The sequence below is a fragment of the Nannospalax galili genome, unplaced genomic scaffold, assembly GCF_000622305.1.
Source record: "Nannospalax galili isolate Female #2095 unplaced genomic scaffold, S.galili_v1.0 scaffold284, whole genome shotgun sequence".
Classification (NCBI taxonomy): Eukaryota; Metazoa; Chordata; class Mammalia; order Rodentia; family Spalacidae; genus Nannospalax; species Nannospalax galili.
In genome coordinates, this window is record NW_008354281.1 from 721,850 (window position 1) to 740,878 (window position 19,029).

At 39.5% G+C, this 19,029-nt stretch overlaps 1 protein-coding gene across 1 annotated transcript in view; it reads left to right on the forward strand.

The window, feature by feature from the left end:
* Positions 1–19,029, forward strand: part of Nudcd1 (NudC domain containing 1) — an 82,210-nt gene that overhangs the window by 49,395 nt on the left and 13,786 nt on the right. Inside the window, exons 7-8 of the mRNA XM_008851495.3 lie at positions 8,733–8,877; positions 14,024–14,149. Of these exons, the coding sequence (XP_008849717.1) occupies positions 8,733–8,877; positions 14,024–14,149 (271 nt within the window). The remainder of the gene's footprint in view (positions 1–8,732; positions 8,878–14,023; positions 14,150–19,029) is intronic.

The following is a 19,029-nucleotide window of genomic DNA, read 5'->3' on the forward strand; positions in this document are numbered from 1 at the left end:
GCCTTCCTTCAGTTTTTTTATTTCTTTTTTTGTGTGTTCTTTAAATTCACTGAATTCTTTTATCATGTTTATAATTTTTTTTTGAGTTCCATGTCCTGCATTATCTCTAGGCGGTTCTCATTTTACTCCTCTAGAGGGTTACTGATATTTGGTGGGGCTATGTTATTTTCCTTTTTCATGTTGTTATTTTTTCTCTGTGATTTTGACATGTGAATTTCTTTTGTAGGTTCTGGTTCTTGTGTGAGACTCAAGTCTTCCTTTGTTGAGTTTTGGTCAGATTCTTTTTGCAACCTTTATGTGCCTTTGTGGTTTACTTGTTGGGCATGAAAAGCTGGTTCGTCTAGGCTTTGGGTTCTCTATTTTGATTTTATATTGGAGTGGCCAAATTGCTTTTGTCTTGCTGCTCAGGAGTTCCCACAGAGGCCCAAGTCAGATGAGGATCAGATGCTCTCAGTCTTTCTCCTAAGGTCTGGATCCCTCCAGGAAAGATTTTGGCCTCAGGAATTTGGGGTTTGGACTGGCCTGGGAGCAGGGCCCAGGAAAGATACTGGTCTAGGGCAGCTGGTGGCCATGCCACCCAGAGATACATTGGGAGATGGGGTTGGGAGGAGGCCCCAAGGGGACTGCAGGGAGGAACTGCATTGGTCTGGATGCAAAGGATCAGGAAGCAGAAAGGTCAGTCCGGGAGTCCAGGTAAGAGGATGGCGCATTGTGCAGTCCTGGGAAGCAGGGAGAGGTGAGGGCGGGGCCAGGCCCCGCGGAAGCAGTGCTCCTGGGGGCCAAGGAAGGCACCAAGTCGGCCTGGGTGAAAAGGATCAGGAAGCAGCACCAGTTCCCCAGCTGTCTGGGGACCCAAGACCAGGAATAGAGCAGGGCCCAAACCAGGAGCAGAGAACAGTGGCGGAGATGGAAGGGCGAATGAGGCTGGGGGAGTCAGTGTGCGGAGGGCTCCGCAATGGACCCACCCCGAGAGGCCTGAGGATAGGGTAGAGGCCAGGAGAGTTAGTGGGTGGTGCAGGTCCGGGGAAACTAAATAGGTCACTTCTTGCAAACATATCTGGGCCTTTTTAGCTGAGGCCCGGTAACCCAGGTCCCCAAGTGTACGTAGTAAGTCCTCAGTCCCTTCCAGGTAGGACTTCTGATCCAGTGCTGCGATCAATAGGTCATCAACATATTGTAACAGGCTTATGTTAGGGTGTTGGGCTCTGTACTCACCCAGATCTTTGTGCAGGGCTTCATCAAATATAGTTGGAGAGTTTTTAAACCCTTGAGGCAATTGTGTCCAGGTCAGCTGGCCATTAATTCCTGCCTCCGGATCATACCATTCGAAGGTGCATTAGGGCTGACTGCTGGGAGCTAGCGGTAAGCTGAAGAAGGCGTCCTTGAGATCCAGAACTGTATACCATTTCCGATCTGGTGGCTCTGAGTACTGAGTAATGTATAAGGGTTTGGGACAGTGGGGTGGATGTCAATGACTCTCTTGTTCACCTCTCTTAAATCCTGTACTGGTCTATAGTCCCCAGATTGGGGCTTCTTGATTGGCAGGAGTGGGGTATTCCAGGCAGACTGGGTCGTTTTCAGCACTCCCAGTCCCGTTAATTTTCTGATGTGTGGAGTGATTCCACGTCTTGCCTCTAGGGGCATAGGATACTGGTGCACCTTGACAGGGTCCACTCTGCTTTAAGTTCAACATATACAGGAGGCCTGTGTCCCGCTAGACCCATACCCCCTGTTTCTGCCCAGGCTTGGGGAAACTTTTGAAGCCAGTCTAGTATATCAGGGTTTGGTTGGACCAGTTCCTGGTAAAGTCTATATTCTTTAGCCAGGTCGTTGGTGACTAGAACCTGAACCGGTGCCCCATTGTGAAGCAGGGTGGCTCCTTTAGCTGTGAAGTGGATTTGTGCCCTCATTTTTGACAATAAATCTGCCCAGGAGCAGGTAGGGACATTCTGGGATTACCAGAAATGAGTGGGATACCCAACCCTTTCCCAAATCTACTGTTCTTTGGGTAGTCCATGAATAGGGCTTTGTTCCTGTTGCCCCTGTACCCATATAGTTCTGGAGGACACTGGCCCTCTTGGCTCTAGTAAGACTGAATTCTGGGCACCTGTGTCTACCATAAACTCAATTGGTTTCCCCTCTATTTTCAGAGTTACCCTGGGCTCAGGGAGGAGTCCTGAGCCCCATCTCCCCTAGTCGCTGTCATCACGCCCTGTCAGAGCTGATAATATTTTGGCTGATCGTCTATTCTTTTTGGGACAATCCTTCACCCAGTGTCCTTCCTTCTTGCAGTAGGCACATTGGTTTTTCCTACCTTGTTTCGTGGTCTTGATCCCGCCAGTGAACTCCCTCCGTACTGAGGGTTTGTTGCCAGTAATATCTCTCCAAGGTCCTTTCTGTGGCGGGCCCGTTGTCTCTCCAGGACCCTGGTCAGGCTTACTTCCTGTCTCTTTTCCTTTCTTTCCTCCCTTTGTTCTGCTGTCTCTCTTTTATTATAAACCTTTTCTGCCACTGCTATTAAGTCCCTAGGATTCTTTTCCCCTAGTCTATCCAAAGATTGCAACTTCCTTTTGATGTCAGGGGCTGCCTGATTTACAAAGGCAAACATTACAGTCTGTGCTGATTCCTCCACCTCTGGGTCATATGGAGTAATTCGCCGGAAGGCATCTTGTAATCTCTCTAATATGTGGCTGGGCTCTCTTCTGGCCCCTGTCTGACATCATAGACCTTAGACATATTAGCAGGCTTTCGAGCTGCCATCTTGAAACCCACTAACAGAGTCTGGCGATAGACTAGGAGCCTCTCCTTACCTTCTGCTGTGTTATAGTCCCAGCTGGGGCAGGTGGAGCAAAAACTTGCATTAATGATGCCTGGATCTGTCGTAGGGTCCCCGGTGGGGCCTGGAACCAATTTCCGGGCAGCTTCCAGAATTCTATTTCGCTCTTCAGTAGTGAACAGTACACCTAGGAGTTGGTGACAGTCATCCCAGGTGGGCTGGTGAGTGAAGAGAACAGTTTCTAATAAGTTAATCAAGTCCCTGGGGTATTCAGAGAAAGGCGCATTCTGTGAGCACCAATTGTAAAGATCACTGGTGGCAAAGGGCCAGTAATGAAAGGGCTGATTGCCCTCCACGTTCTGTGAGCGCCAATTATAAAGATCACTAGTGGCAAAGGGCCAGTAGTGAAAGGGTTGATTGCCCTCCCCACCTGGGGGCACCGCTGGCCGAAGCGGGAGGACAATGTCATCAGATTGGGGGGTTGCCCTCCTTTGACTCCACGTGGCTTGTGCAGGTCCCTGTGGGGGTGGGGGTGGGTCTGCAGGGTCAGGGGGCGGAGCCTGTGCTTGTGGTGCCTTGGTGAGGCACTCGTTAGGGGGGAGTAGGGCGGGGTGAAAATGTCGCTCTCCTCTGCCCTCCCCTGAAGAACATGTCTCTCTTCTGTCTTTGGTTTGAGAGAACCTGTAAGGGTGGAGAGGGAGCAGTTGGATTAATGGGGGAAGGAAGGACTTGACTTAAGGGAGGGGGCCATCAGGTCGTTCAATGAGGCTTCACCAGGTCATGATGTATGGAATCTGATCTTGATGGCCTGTGTGTGGGCCGAAGACGTGGTCCTCTACCCTACAAATAAAAGTTAGGTTAAAGGTTCCTTCTGGAGGCCAACCGAAATTAAAGGAGGGCCAGTCAGCCTTGCATAAGGTCGTCCATTTCCTTTTTTTCACATCTACACTATTATTATGAGCAATAGGCTTTATGTCCCCCCAATGGGCTAGTGTTAGGTCCAGAGGGGAGGAGGGGGTATTGCCCATGATGTTTGTCAGTCTCCTCCATTTCATCAACAAGGAAGTTAGAACGAAGATCACAAGACACAAGAAGGATGCAGACAGACAGAGGGCCCAGAACAGACTGCCGCGGCTCGTAGATGGTCTGGATTCCCGCCTGCGCGGGTTTCCTGGCTCGATTATGCCAAAGACCGTACGGATAGGACACATGTGTCCCAACAGGGTTGTTTGGTCCTCTGAGGTTTCAGATGGACAAACGTCCTGGAAGAATGCCCGGTGTGGGGCACCCACCCAGACGAGGATGGGGACGTCTCCCGGATCCTCCAGGTCGCTTTCTTAGCACATCTGCTAACATTCCAGCGACAAAAACCAAATTCAGATGGCCGCGACCAAAACGAAAGTGCAGAGAAGACAAACAGACAAACTAGTTACACAAAGACATACCCAGCTGGTTGAGCACAATTTTGGGGTCGGGGTCCGGGGGTCTCTGGGGATCCTGGACAAGCCCCCAAATGTTATACTTCAGCCTCAGGACCCCAAAGAGACCAGTGACTGCCCAACACTTCCAAAACTGCAAAAGCAAGGTTTATTGAACAAAAGTACAAACCGCGGTAGGGACCTTAACACAGAGACTGGCGCCCCAGCTCTATGAGAAGGCCCAGTCCATCATTTGGGCTGGCCTTTTATAGGGGGCCCACCACAGCCTTACGTCATGGTGGGGTGAATGTACGGGGCCATAGGTGATTGGTTGTTTGTCAGGCTTTTTTGACCGTTTGTGGTTGGGAGGCAGTTTTGACCGTTTGTGGCAGTTGGTCTCTGGGTATTCTGGGAACTAGTCACTCTTACTGGAAAGATTCAACTGGGGTGTTTAATAAAATAGAGGTTGGTTTTAAAATGGAGTTGCCACAGCTCTTCAAAACAACCAAAAACAGTTTTAAAAAATTGAAAATATGGGACTGGAGAGGTGGCTTGGCGATTAAGAGCACTGGCCGCTCTTAGAGAGGACCCAGGTTTGATTCACAGCACGCACATGACAGCTAATAACCATACTCGTAACTCCAGTTCCAGGGTATCTGATGTTCTCTTCTAAATTCCATGGGCATTGCACAACATGAATGCTCTTACATACATGCAGGCAATATACTCATACACATAAAATAAAAATAATAAAATATTTACAACAAAAAATGAAAATTTGTGCTCATCTAAAGTAACCTTTAAAAAATTTAAAGGCAAGAGATGAACAGTTACAAATAGTCACAGTACTCATATCAAACAAAAGACTTACATTTTCAATGTATAAGAAAGCCCTACAAATTTGTAAGATAACCAAGGGGCTTAGGGTATATTTCAGTTGATAGAGTGCTTATTTAGCATGCACAAAGCATCGCATTCCATCCCTAGCACTGCATAAACTAGGCCTGGTGAAATGCCTGTGCTCCCAGAATTCTATAAGTAGAGGGAAGAAGAGCAGCTCAAAGCCAACCTCAGTTCAAGGCCGAACTTACTAGGGTCATGGTGAGTTTGAAGTCAGCCTGGGACTATGTGAGACCTTGCCTCAAAAAACAACGAAAAACATGATTGCCTAGTAAGCATATGAAAAAGTACTCATCACTTTTCATTGGGAAAGTGAAGCCAGAATGAGACATGTTGCGTGGCTGAATCAGAAAGATTAGCTGTGTTGAGTGTTAGCGAGGACATAGGTGGAGCACGAGCAACTTCTGCCTTGCTGTTCTGACTGCAGTGTGGTGGCGGATTATTCAGCAGTTTCTTTCTAAGTTAAACATATACCTGTTTTGTGAGCTGGCGATTCACATTCTCAGTGTGTACCAATGAGAAATGAAAAGGCCTATTAAAAATCAAAATAAAGGCAGAGAAATTGCTTAAAACTATATTTTTGGCAGTTTTGCTTATAAAAGCCAGAAAAATGCACAATTCGATTGATTATGAAAAGGTGAATGAATGAACACATGTGGCATATTCATACAATGGAATTGTGCTGTTATATAAAGATGAAACTGATGAATACAGCAATATGAATGAATCAAAAAACATAAGGAATGGAAAAAGCCTGAGATGAAACCTAAATATTGTGTGATTTAACATATGTAGAGTTATAAAACTAACAAAAGCTATGTACAAGTCAGAGTAGTGTTTACTCTAAGGAATAGCAGAATTAACTGAACAACATTATAAAGAAACTTCCTGGATAGTAGAAACATTTGTTAAACTCAATGAATTCTATACTTAGAATCTCAAAAGTTTTTTTATAAACTATACTTCAGTAAAAGGAACAGAAATTGGGGGGCGGTTAGAGAAAACTAAAGTTTAAATTAGAATTAAACTTTAATCACCTGCCTCTTTGGAAAACTGTTGTCCCAAATTCTTCTCTCTCCAATCATTTCAGTTCATAAAATTACTTGCATTCATAAAAGATCAAGTTTTAATGATAACTGAGTTCATAATGTATTTATGAATAGAATTAGGCACTTAATGTTTCAAATAATCATATTTCATCTACAAAATTTTGTAGATTTAAAGTACATTATAAATCTTTGGATTTGGGTTAATTTTGTATAAAGGACTGTAGATGTTTTAAAGTAAGTCAGAGTTCTTGATTAGAGGGTGTGACCTATGTAAGTTTATTATGAGTCTAAATCATAGGAACTTGTAAAAGAAAATTTAAGATTTCTAAAAGCAGGTGTCTATAATCATTTTATTGTTACTGACATTTGGTGAGTTATACTTTCTAATCCATGAAAAACAGTAATCCATAAGGTTCTCTTAAAATTATTTTATCTCTCCATATAATCTATATGGTCATGTTTATGTGCATGTGAAAGATTTGAGGGTAGCACTTGAAATTGGTAAGCAGCTGGAACATATTGTTAAATGCATGGCATTGAGCAGTAATCCAGCAGGCCTTGGAGAGTGACTAGACTCCATGTATCAGTTTCAGTGCTCAGTATAGGAACATAATCTGGTTTTGTTCTCACAATAAATTTGCTAGATTCTGTGTTACAAAAGGTAAATGTGAGGTACAAATGACTTTAAAAACAAAATTTTCTTCACTTGATTGTTCATCTCTCATTTTCAAATAGCTACTGTTCATCACTTTAGAAGGATTCATTAAGCATTTGTAGTTCATTATGCATGTTGTGCTTCTTTTTGCCTGGATAGTAGAATGGTTCTAGTTTTCAAATCTGGAAATGCATATGTGCTAAAAGGGCCACATTATCTAAGTGTGCAAATTAAGAGTGGTTTAGAAGTCCTTTGTAACTCTGATTGTACTTTTTCAAATCTCTTTAGGTAGCAGCTAAACATTCGGATCCCTTGGTCAAAGTTCTTTGAGAGTGTTTACATGTTTTTAGAGTGATAGACTAGTATAATAGAGGTGCACATGGATAAGAGGCTAACTGACATCTAGCTTCTAACTTTGTCAAGGGATTCAGCCTCTTAGTGTTTTTCCATTCATTCTTAGAAAGTGGCATGAAGACAGTTCTTTCTTTATTTGGGTGCATTAAGCAATAAACGAGGTAAAACGTGACCAGCTTAAGATAGTACTTGTCGTGTGGTAAAGCATTAGGTAAGTATAGGCTGCTATCATTATTTTTGTTATCATCAGATTAGCCTATTCCTTAGAAAATATAGGTCAGTCTGGGCGTCATTGATTATGGTGATAATTTTCACTATTACTGATAAGAACTCTTATTGCATAACTGAGAGATTATTTTGTATGGTCCCTTAAAATAGTTTCAGAATTTTTTAAGTGCTATAATTCACAAATTGGTGATGATAACAATTTTGAAAAAGAACAGATGATAAATTTGCATGTTCTCTTTGATAATTGCAGTAATTATTATTGTACTCTTGGAATTGTTTACTTGGTTGGTTAGAGTGGCACACGTTTATCAAAGATGGCACATGGAACAGGCCCTTTCCTGTGGAGCAGCTACCATCACCCCATTTTTCTATTACAGTGACAGTTGCCCATAAAGTGTGTCACTTGAATTTTCTTCTTGTTCCAATGAAGCATGGGCCAGCTGCCTCTCTGTCATGGTCTGCTCTTCCTCAGCTCTCCCTTTTCCCCCCAACGTCAGGTCTTGATTTCAGAGGTCCTGACAGGCCCTGTTTAGTTCATGTGGAATTTCTGTGTAATGGCTTGGAAATACAAAATTATGTTTTTAAAAGTTACATGGACTACATTGACATTTTTTCCTGTATTACAAAGTTGTTTTCTAATTCCTACATTTGTTTTCAGTTCTTTAGAACCTATGTTTTAAAAATAGACATTGGCACTGTCTTAACCTGTCTCCTCTCTTGATAAATGTGTTAAGGCTGTTTATGAAACTAAATTGCTGGTTCCACATCCCAAAGGGCCCTCTAGCAGTAGGCATCTTCTTTCTTTTTTATGCTTCACCTCCCCTCCCCAGTGTCTGATAGAGAATGCTCCTTGTATTTGTCAGTTACCTTCAGTAACACACTGTCTACCTGCATCACAACTGCACTGTCCAGTTTCTCTCTTTCCATTCACTCTACCATTCCCTTCCTTCAAGCTATTTGACATGTCATTTCTAGTCATACTTTTATGTTACTTATTAAGTTAGCGTATTTTCCGTTGAATTGCAGGTTCTCCATGACATGTAAAACCAAAATGAGTAAGATTTTATGTAAAATATTCACTAGATGCCAAATAGGTAATACTTCTCTTCCTCTTCCCTTATCCCGTCCCCTCCCTCTCTCTTTCTCTACTCCTTTTTGAGATATACTCTCACTAGGCAGTGTAGACTTAAACTCTTGAATCTTTCTCTGTTTTGAGCCTACTGAGAGCTGGAATTGCAGCACACAAGATACTGAAGTGGGCCATTTTTATAGGAGGTCCCTCTGCTTCTTGTTGATTATATAGTCTGTATAGTTGCTTAATGCAACATAACATTTCTCATTTAATCTGTTAGCTTGGAGATTTCATTGATTAAGAAGAATGAAGGACTGACTTGGCCAGAGCTGGTGATTGGTGATAAACAAGGAGAACTTATAAGAGACCCAGCCCAATGTGCTATGATAGCCGAACGTTTGATACACTTGACCTCTGAAGAATTGGTAAGCAGTTACGATAGTAATGTCACTTTTTAAGAATCCGGAAGTATGTGGTGTGAGGATTTCTCTATGTCATACATTAGCTTGCCTTTCCTAATATGAAAGACACATCAGTTACTATTAACCTGATTGTTTTAGTATGGCTTAAAGTTCTAATATTTTTGCCTTACTCTATGTGAATGTATACATAAATGTGACAGCATATTGTATAGAACGTGTATATGTACTTATGTATCTCTTTACATATATTCTTTGGGAGACTCAACCAGTGCTGACAGGAACAGAAATTATACCATTTATATACTAATAATCTAGTTATCATTAAAATTTACTAGGTAATCTTAGAGTATTATAATTATATATTCTTTCAGTGTAACTATTCAAAATGTTCAGGTGGACCTGGTTGTAATAGGGTTGAGATGTCCTCTACTCTGCAGTGGGGCGTAGCTCAGTAGCTAAGCCCATGTGTTCAGGGCATCACACATCTTGCTTGGCACCACTCTCAGGGCCAACCACAGCTGATAGACCTATTGTGAAATATAGTGATAGTTAAAAAAATTATCCCTCAATACCAGTAATTTTTGGAAAATAAAGGAACAAGGACAATCTGGTGTAGACTAGAATGCTAGTTACTAAGAGTGGGAATGGAAAGAATTCAGTTGAAAAATATTAGGACTAGGTATAAAATCAATGGACTAGAAATAGAAGAGAGGAAAGTAAACAGAAGGGGAGAGTTGGGGTTTGTTAAGGTAACCAGAATTTAAAGATTATTAAAGCAATAGAAAAGTAGAATTACAAACTCTGTACATGAGTGTATGGGGAGAGAGAGCATAGTGGGAGTGAGGGAAATACGTGTTATAGGGAAGACAGGTAGTAGAGAGAGCACATAGAATAGGCACAAGGTCTTAACCAGAAACCAGAAAGCCAGTCAGAAAAGCTACAAATACTTAAATACACAAATGTAAATAGTCTTTGAAAAGACAAGGTAAAATAAATTGAAAAGTCAGCATCAGTCAGTGTCTTCCCTGCCTGTAGTGTCACTCAGTGTCCCTTAGCTGCCATTGTTGTTACATGCATTTAAACCTTTGCTGAAGGCAAACCTGCCTACTTTGTCTCTGACTCAAACGTGTTTGACCAGATTGGTGGATACATGTTTCAGTGGAGTTCATAATATGCCTGTCAGCCACTTTTTTCTGTGTTTATTAAGTAGTCCCCTCATTCCCTGTGTGCACTCCTATGTCCAGGACTGGACTGTGGTGTCTACGTTGATGCTTACATTTACCTTTGTGGCTGATTATTCTTCTTTACCAGGGCTCATACTGCCTCTCTGCCAGCCTGAGAGGTTGTAACTGAGTCAGTTCTCATGGGGTGTCATGGGGTTCTCTAGGTCTCATTCTTTTAGTGAGGGAAAGAAGGATTTGAATCTTGGTTTGTGGTTGTGTAGGGTTTTTCTGTTCTTCCTCTCCTGAGCAGTTTGATAATAATCTCTCTGAGGATCTGCTTCTTAACCCCAGCTCAATTGTGGTATCCTACTGGGTCATGTCCCAGAGTCTGCTTCATACAGTTTGATTTCATAATTTAGGTTTTGCCATCTGGTCTTGTCCTTTCTCTTTTACTCTTGGCCCAGGCCTAGGGACAGGGGTTGCTCCTTCTTCCCTACTTCATTGTTCAGTACCCTAAGTTAGCGTCTTTTATAAATCTAATGCTCAGTATTTCCGTATTTTACCTTGCCTCTCACAGTCCTGTTTATTACAGTCCTCCCTTGCCTTTCCATGCTTTGTACTATTTTTTTGGTCTTAAATCAGAGTCTTCCTGTAGTCCCAACTGGCCTGGAACTTACTGTGTGAACCGGGCTGGCCTTGATCTCACAGAAATCCATCCACCTGCTTCTGCCTCTAGAGTGGGACTAAAAACATGCTCCACCATGCTTGGTTTTTGCGCTTCTTTTTGAAGTCATAGATCAGGTGTTTTAGATCTGTGAGGAATGTTTGCCCCTAGTACAGTAATTTTTTAGTTGAAGAAGTAATTTCCTTATAACAATTACAATAACCCTATAATACTCATTTAGTCATGAAGTGAAAAATATTCATTTATTAATGACTTTCAATATCTTCAGAATTAAAAAAAGAAAAACAACAATACACCAGAACATTTGTTGTATGATCATTTACCAAAAATGATGGCAGCATGTGTAAACTGACTTACTGCCATGTTGAATTACAGTGACAAGGAAGACTATGAAGTATTTACAGTGTAGAGTTAGATGCATCCTAGGCTAGAAAAGAAAGACTAAAATATTGAAAGTGAATGTTTTTAGCAAAGAGAAGTATGGCTCAAATAGAGTATTAATGAAAAATTTTAAGAGCCATTGGAATTCCTATGTAAGACCACAAAGCTTGATTTTATAACCCTTTTTGAAACTAGCCATGGAGATGCATTTTCTCAGGTTCATTCATTCAGCAAATATTTATTATGATCTGCATGGAGAATATGATCAATGTGACACTGGTAGAGATTGTAGATAATTCTACTGAATGTCTTTTAAGCTCGGTGGTTTTAAAGAAATGTTGGTGTTTATGAGAAAGTTACTTATGCCTCCAAACAATGTGTTTGCTATAATCTTATTATCTGCAACTGTTAGGAAAATGTCTTTTTCCATTTTTTGATATCCAGATAATGCTACTTCATAAAATGATTAGGGAAATATTCTTCCATTCTGGAAGAAATTTATAGTATTGACATTTTAAAACCACCTCAGCTTGGTGTTTTCTTTCTTGGAGGTTTTCTATCTATGCGTGTTGCAATACATTGCAACAGTAACACAAATTTAAAGGAACAGAACTTTAACATGAAGTGTCATCTTTGAGTATCAGTTTTTCTTGACTTTCTTTTTTTCTTTCAGTTTTAACTTCATTACTGCATTTATTTTTTTCCATTTGTTGACTTTGAATTTATTTTTATTCTTTTTCTGTGTTTGAAGGGGGTAGCTTAGAATTTTTTTTTAATATTTTATTTTTTATTTTTTTATTTTATGTGTATGAGTGTATTGCCTGCATGTAGGTAAGTGCACCCATGTAGTGCAATGCCCAGGGAGGACAGAAGAGGCCATCAGATCCCCTGGAACTGGAGTTAATGGACAGTTGTTAGCTGCCATGTGGGTGCTGGGATTCAAACTCAGGTCTTCTGCAAAAACAACCAGTGTTCTTAACCGCCGAGCCACCCTTCTATCCCCAGAGTTAATTTTTTTACTTTATTTTTTTTAGTGCCTGTACGTCTGGTTTTTGTTTGGGTAAATATTTGTATGTATGGGTTCATGGTTGTTGAGTTTACATCTTTGTTACCATTTCTCTTTTAAAAAATATTACATTGTATAATTTGAGAACTACATAATATAGTTCTGTTCCTTTAACTCTTGTGTTACTGTTGCAATATATTTTATTTCTATATTATAAACCTTGTAATACATTACTTTCTAGCCTTAGTTGGCTAGTCCTTTTAAGAAGATCAAAAGTGAGAGAGAAAAATAAAGTCTTTGACTTTATTTTTACTTACTACACATTTGTCTTTTCCTCTACATTTGTCTATGTTGATTCAGGTTTTTGCCTGACATTTTTTCCTCCCTGAAGAACGTCCTGTAGCGTCTCTAGCAGTGCAGCTACACTGCCGATGAACTCTCTCCACTTTTGTTGCTTTCATTGGTGAAAGTATTTACCTTGTGTTCCTTTTTTTCAAAGTTATTTTTGTTGCAAATACAGTTCAGGCTAGCAGCTTTTTTCCTTTTCAGAAATGCTGCATTTTGTTTTGGCCTGTGTAGCTTGTACTGAGAAGTCAGTTATCATTTGTATCTTTGTTCAGTTATGCATGATTCTCCTGACTGCATTTAGTATTTTCATTTTATTACTACTTCTCAACAATCTCATTATTGTGACTTGCTATGTCCTATGATTTTTTTTTATAGACATAGGTAGATCCCTGGTGCTCTGTACTGTTTTATTTGTTCTGTCTTTATGCTTCATTTTGCATATTATCCCTTGCTTTTTCAAGAACACTGGTCTTTACTTTTGCAATGCCTAATCACCTGTCAGGTTCACATGTTTTGCCTTCTGTTCACACATTACACTTTTGTACCTAGAAGTTTAGTTTGGTTCCTTTTCATATTTTCCATCTTTCAACATGTTTATGCTTTCTTTTTATGTTTAAGTATATAGAGTATGTTTATGGGAGCCAAGGTCCTTTGTTGTTGTTGCTGGTTGGTTGGTTCTTTGGCTGGTTGGTTTTGACTTCTTGAGACAGGGTCTCACTCTAAGCTGGACTGGACTCAAGCTCTCTGTATTCCCAGGATGGATTGGAAGTCATGGTGGTTCTCATCTAGACCTCTTCAGTGCTGACTTTACAGGCATAAGGCACCATGTTCAGCTGTTCTAATTTCCTTTTTTTACTATCATTCTGTCAACAATTTTTTGAAATATCAGCATGTATTTATTTGTAACAATCAAATTATTTAAGTACATTACAATTTGTAATATTTTAACTTACTCTTTTTTAAAATTTTTACAAAAACATTGAGAATTTCATACATGTATATAAGGGGTTTTGATCAAATCCATGTCCACTCCTTCCCCTCCAACATTCCCTCCTCTGAAGGGGTAACCCTAAAATCTTTTAAGGAGATATGGGCTCCCAAATACTTTTGACATTTTTGGCCTTTGGAACAGAGTATGTTGCTAAGAAACTGGCTACATTTCTTTGGGGTCTTTTTACCCTAACTGCCTAACCAATTCCTTGAAGAGGTTACCCAAATTGCCAATAGGGAATCGGGTGGCAGACGACTCTGGCTCTTCCATGCTGAACAGGGGTGCAGGGTGAGGCAATGGTAGTTCCCCTTCAGTGGGTCTATCTAAAAGACTTCCAAATTGCATAACTCTTGTCTCCAAGGGAAGAAGAAAGTCCTTAAATCATGAATAGGAGACGTGAAGGAGAAGTAAAGGCAAGAATTAGCATTACAAGTTCTAGACAGGGAAGTAGAAAAAAGTCAGAACAGGGCAATTTTCAAATGTTCATATGAAAGTCCATTGGAGTTTCTTAACGATGAATAAATCCATTTTCCTGTTATTTATGTTACTTACATTGCTTTTATATTTGGCCTAAGAATCCAAATCCAGACAAAGAAAAACCTCCTTGTAATGCTCAAGAACTAGAAGAATGTGATATTTTCTTTGAAGAGAGCTCCAGCTTATGCAGATTTGATGGCAATACATTAAAAACTACTCATGTGGTAAGTCCTCAGTAATAGTATTTCTAAAAAGTTATGGATAAGTAAAAGTGTGGTAGTTTTGCTGCTGAGTACTGCTGTGTACTGATATTTTCAGTTGGCTTCCTCTCTGCTTGTTTTTTGTATGTAGTTGTGACCTATTATGTATAGTCACTTCATGTCTGCTGTTGACACTGCACATTGAGGAGTAAGCATTTCTTCTTGTTATTTTAATCCCTGGTTAAAAAGTTGGATTATTTTATGACGTTCTTGGGTGAGGTGTTTCTTTAGTGGTTATCCTGCAAATTACAGTGTATTTCTTTAATAACTTTTAAAATGATTTATTTTATTTATTTGTGTATGGAGGTCAGTACACAGAGGCTAGAAATGGGTATCAGATCATTCAAAGTAGGAGTTATAGACATTTGAGCATGCTCGTTTTGAGGCCATATATCGCATGTCAAAAAAAGGTGGCAGGGGACAGAAATACCATCTGAGCTGAAAAGTTTGTGTTACAGTGAACTGAGCTTCCTCTAGGCCAGCTGAAAAAAGTAAATCAGAGTGACTTGGAAATTTGGGTATGTTCTTTGTAAAGTTCTCTAGAAGACCTTATATGAAACAAACATCCACCATACTCAACTTTGAAGAAATACCAACCAAGTCTTTAAAGGGGCAGTAGCTTCCATCTATATTCCCTACCCGATACAACCCCCGAAAAAATGCCTGCCTCCAAGCTGCTGAACAGCTAATGGGCCATTAGAAAAGAAGACCTACTGGCAAATGACATGTTTGGGTTTTGTTGCTTGTATAGCGAATTCTTCATGTTGTATCTGAAGCCAGTGTCTGGCAGCAGTAGGAAAATGTGGTACATTCAGCAATATGTCCAATCTTAAACTTTTTTGGGTTCTCCAGAGCACCTTATATTTAAAATTAAGCTGTGAATTTAAGTGTACAACCTAGTCTCTCCCTAATTAATTTTTATAAAGGTATGTCTTCATGAATAATTTACTCGTTATTGGTAGTCACAAAAGCACATTAGCATTTGCACAGTTGATGTGTTTAATTCTTACAGTGCAGTCTAGAAAGTTTTCATTTTCTTATTTCCTTTGCATAGTCAGTTGTATACTTGGCAGCCACAATTTCCTTTATTTAAAAAGTTTGACTTTTAATTCTGAAAACAATTCAAACTTTGAAAAGTTTTGATGACATATTGAATTCCTTTAGTTCCAGATAAGTTTCCTAGCACTACCAGAACAAAATACCAACAGACTGGGTGGCTTAAACAACAGAAACTTGTTCTTTCATAGTTGAAGTTGAAATCACAGTGTTGGCAGCTCTATCTTCTCCTAAAGCCGTTTCTTTCCTGGCCTGGGAGATGGCTGGCCTCACTTTTGTCTTATCATGGTTTCCCTTTGAGTCTCTGTATCCTGATCATTTCTTAAGGGACTCTTCAAAGGTTCTATTCCCAACCAGAGGCATATTCTGTGACACCAGAATATCACTTATAAATTGGGAGTGGAGGTGAGATACAACTTACTATGTAACATAGATCTTTGTAGTAGTTAAGAATTTGCCACATTAATTTTTTTCTCTATTTTCCTTCATTTTTTATGACGTGTTTAAGGATGAGTTGCAGATACTGTGCCCCTTTGCCTATAATATTTGGCATTTTCAACATAACCACAATACATTTTAAAAGATTTATGCTTATAAAATACTTTTACCTGATGAAAACTCATATTCAAATTTTACAAGTTGGCCTACTAATGGACTTTATAGCAGCTTCTGACCCTGGCTTAGAATCTAATCCTATATCAGACACTGCATTTAGTTTGGGTGTCACTTAATCTCCTTCAATTTAGAATATCAAGTTATGAAACCTTTATGACAATGGCTTTATTTTATAATACATTTATAGTTTCCATTAGAAGACTTGGTTAAACTTGATGGCCTTTGTGACATATACCATTAAACATCCAATGTGATCAGTTTTGAGCCTGGAAAAGTTGTCAGTTTTTTTCTTTTTTTCCTAAGTAGATGTTATCTTCTTGGTGATTTTTATGATTAAAAAAAGTATATTTTAATCAATTACATTTTCTATTGCTTAGCTAATTTTGTCTTCCTAGCTCATAGTCATGGAAAAGAAAATTTTAATTATGTATGTAATTTAGTGAATGGGTTCTCGAACAAAAATGCAGTTTCAGACATGAATTTTATATATAAAGTTCATGAACAACTTACCTATACAGTTTAACTAACAGAAGTAGACTATAAACATTTTATGGTATGTATTATGATATGATTATGTATGATTATGATATTTATGGGATGATTACCATATTTGAAATAATACCTTCCAGAGCTACACAGTGGCAATTGCTTGATGGTTAGTATCAAGTGAGCTTGTTGAAGGGAATGACAGTCTGGTAATGAAGAACACAGGTTTGGAAGCATATTAAAATTTAAGTTATAGCCACTGCCTGTTACCTCCTTCACTTAGATATCTCAGCCTCTCAAGATGGAGTTTCCTCTTCTATGAAGTAGGATCATATTTGTACCTCTTAAATAGTGAAGATTAAGTAAAGGAGTAATAGATATGAATTCAAAATTAAAGTTTTTTTCCAGTTAATTATTTATTTAATAACCACATACTTAGAAGAAGCATTTCATTACAACAGCATTGACATATTCAATAACAATTTTCTGAGCTAAGATCCATCTTTTTCAAAATTGGCTGTAAATTTTTTAGGTTTACAATTGAATTGTTACAGTTATATAATATTATACTCAGTATAAACCCTATAAGATATAAAATTAAATGAGGTTTTTCTCTATATATCTGATTATTACTAGTCACAGTTGGTTACTTTCTGAGCTCCTTAGCATTGGAGCATGGATATAAAGTCTTCAGGTAGATTTCAGTGGTAATGTTTTTCACATCTACTAATTATTAAGGAGCCAATTTTTATGCTTTGAAGATTATTTTTAATCATTTTTAAAAATTTTTAATAACTACTTGATTAGAGGGAGCATTTCATTACAGATTTAACATATTCAGTAATATACTCCAGAGCAAGAGTACATCTCTTTCACAAATGGGTGCAAGTTTCTAGGTTCACAGTTGAGTTAATACAGTTATACAATATTGAAATCAGTATAAGCCCTGTAAGACATAAAATTGATTTTTTAATCTTTAAAAAAGATCTCCATTTCATTTTAGAATATATTGTTCCTTGCAGAAAGACTCATTGTTTTTCCTACTAACACTGAGAAGTTGGCACATGCATCTGTAATCTGATTATTACTAGTCATAATCAGTTGCACTTGGACCCTTAGTGCCTGTGTATGTCTATGAAGTCATCTGGTGGATTTCAGTGGTAACGTTTATCACCTCTACTAATTAACATAATGTAAATTTCCATGCTTCCTCCTCAAATGTAATACATTCTTTAAAAATTTGTTGATTTTGTGTGTGTGTGTGTGTGTGTGTGTGTGTATCACACAGAACATCTCAAACCATCTTATTCGACTATATACCCACTACTCAGTTGGCACCCTCCTATAGCCTCCATTCCCCAACTAGCGCCCTTATACTCTGATATCCCTGCTACTCTCTGCTGTGTTGTTGGCACCCCAGCCAATCCCCACTACTTGCCCTTCTGTTGAATCTAGTCAGCCTATCTAGAGGTCTTTGTTTTAGGAGGGTCAGCTGTTCCTCTTCTAGCAGCAATCAGTTGTCAATAGTCCTTTAGGTAAGATGGGGTCTGCTATTCATTTTCCAAGTTTTATGCTGGGTTACTATTTGGGAGTCCCTTTGTTCACCCTGGCCAACAACTCCCTGGCCAACAACTCAAAAGAAGGTATCTCCTATCTGGCATTGTTGCTTGTTATGCAGCCTTTAGCTATGCATATAGACTCTTGAGAATTTATATTGGCCCATTTAATCTTTGGTTATACTTCCTTTTGGGTGTTTAAGGCCGTACAGTTGGCCCAGATAAACCAATTTACTTTTGCTCCTAAGGTCATTTGAGGATCTGATTCTCAGGGGTCACATGGGCTTGGAAGGAGCCCCTAGCTCCCTTTATTTTATTTTCTTTTACCACTTCTGCCTATGTGAAGATAAGTCAAAGGTCCTGCTTGACCATGATTGGCTTCGCTTGGAAGCATGAAGGAAATGATTCCTCTGTGTTGACCCTCCTCTTTGTAGACTGGACACTGGTTCAAGTCCATCTCATGGGGTCTCCTAGGCCTCCTTGATCAAGAAAACAGGTGACCCACTACCATTACAGGACATTTTGAGAGATGCTCATAGTCCCCTGGAACTAGTCAACCTAGGAGGGCAAGGAGCAAAAACTGTCCTTTACGTCCCTCCGACCAAATTATTATAGGCCTCAAAGTATGTCTCTTAAACATCCTAGAAGGTTAGTTCCATGAGTCTGGTATTTTTAATTACTATGTGCCATGTAGATAAATCTTGGGCCAAGACCAATTGTTCTCAGATAAAACTTACCTAGACATATATTTCTTGATCTGCTATGTATAATTTGTCAGTAGGTTGTAGGAGTAATATGGTTCCCTCTGATTTTCAAAACTAGCTAGGCATTATTTATCTTTTGCATTGTCTCACCCCTCCACCATAGTTTTCCCACTTAAGGTGCCCCCATCTCCCCCCTTTTACTCTTAATAATACCCTTCTCCTACGGTCCTATCTCTCTTGAGCTCCTTCTTTCCCCTTATGCCCTAGGTTCCTTTTATACCCTTCCCTCCCCACTCCAACCCAGTTTTTGTCTCTGTCTCCCTTATTAAGGCCTGTTTCCTATTGTTCTTCCCTTTCAGGTTCTTTCTTTTCCTATACCTCCCAGTTTCCTTTCCATTATCCTGGTTCCTGTAGTTATGTCTGGATA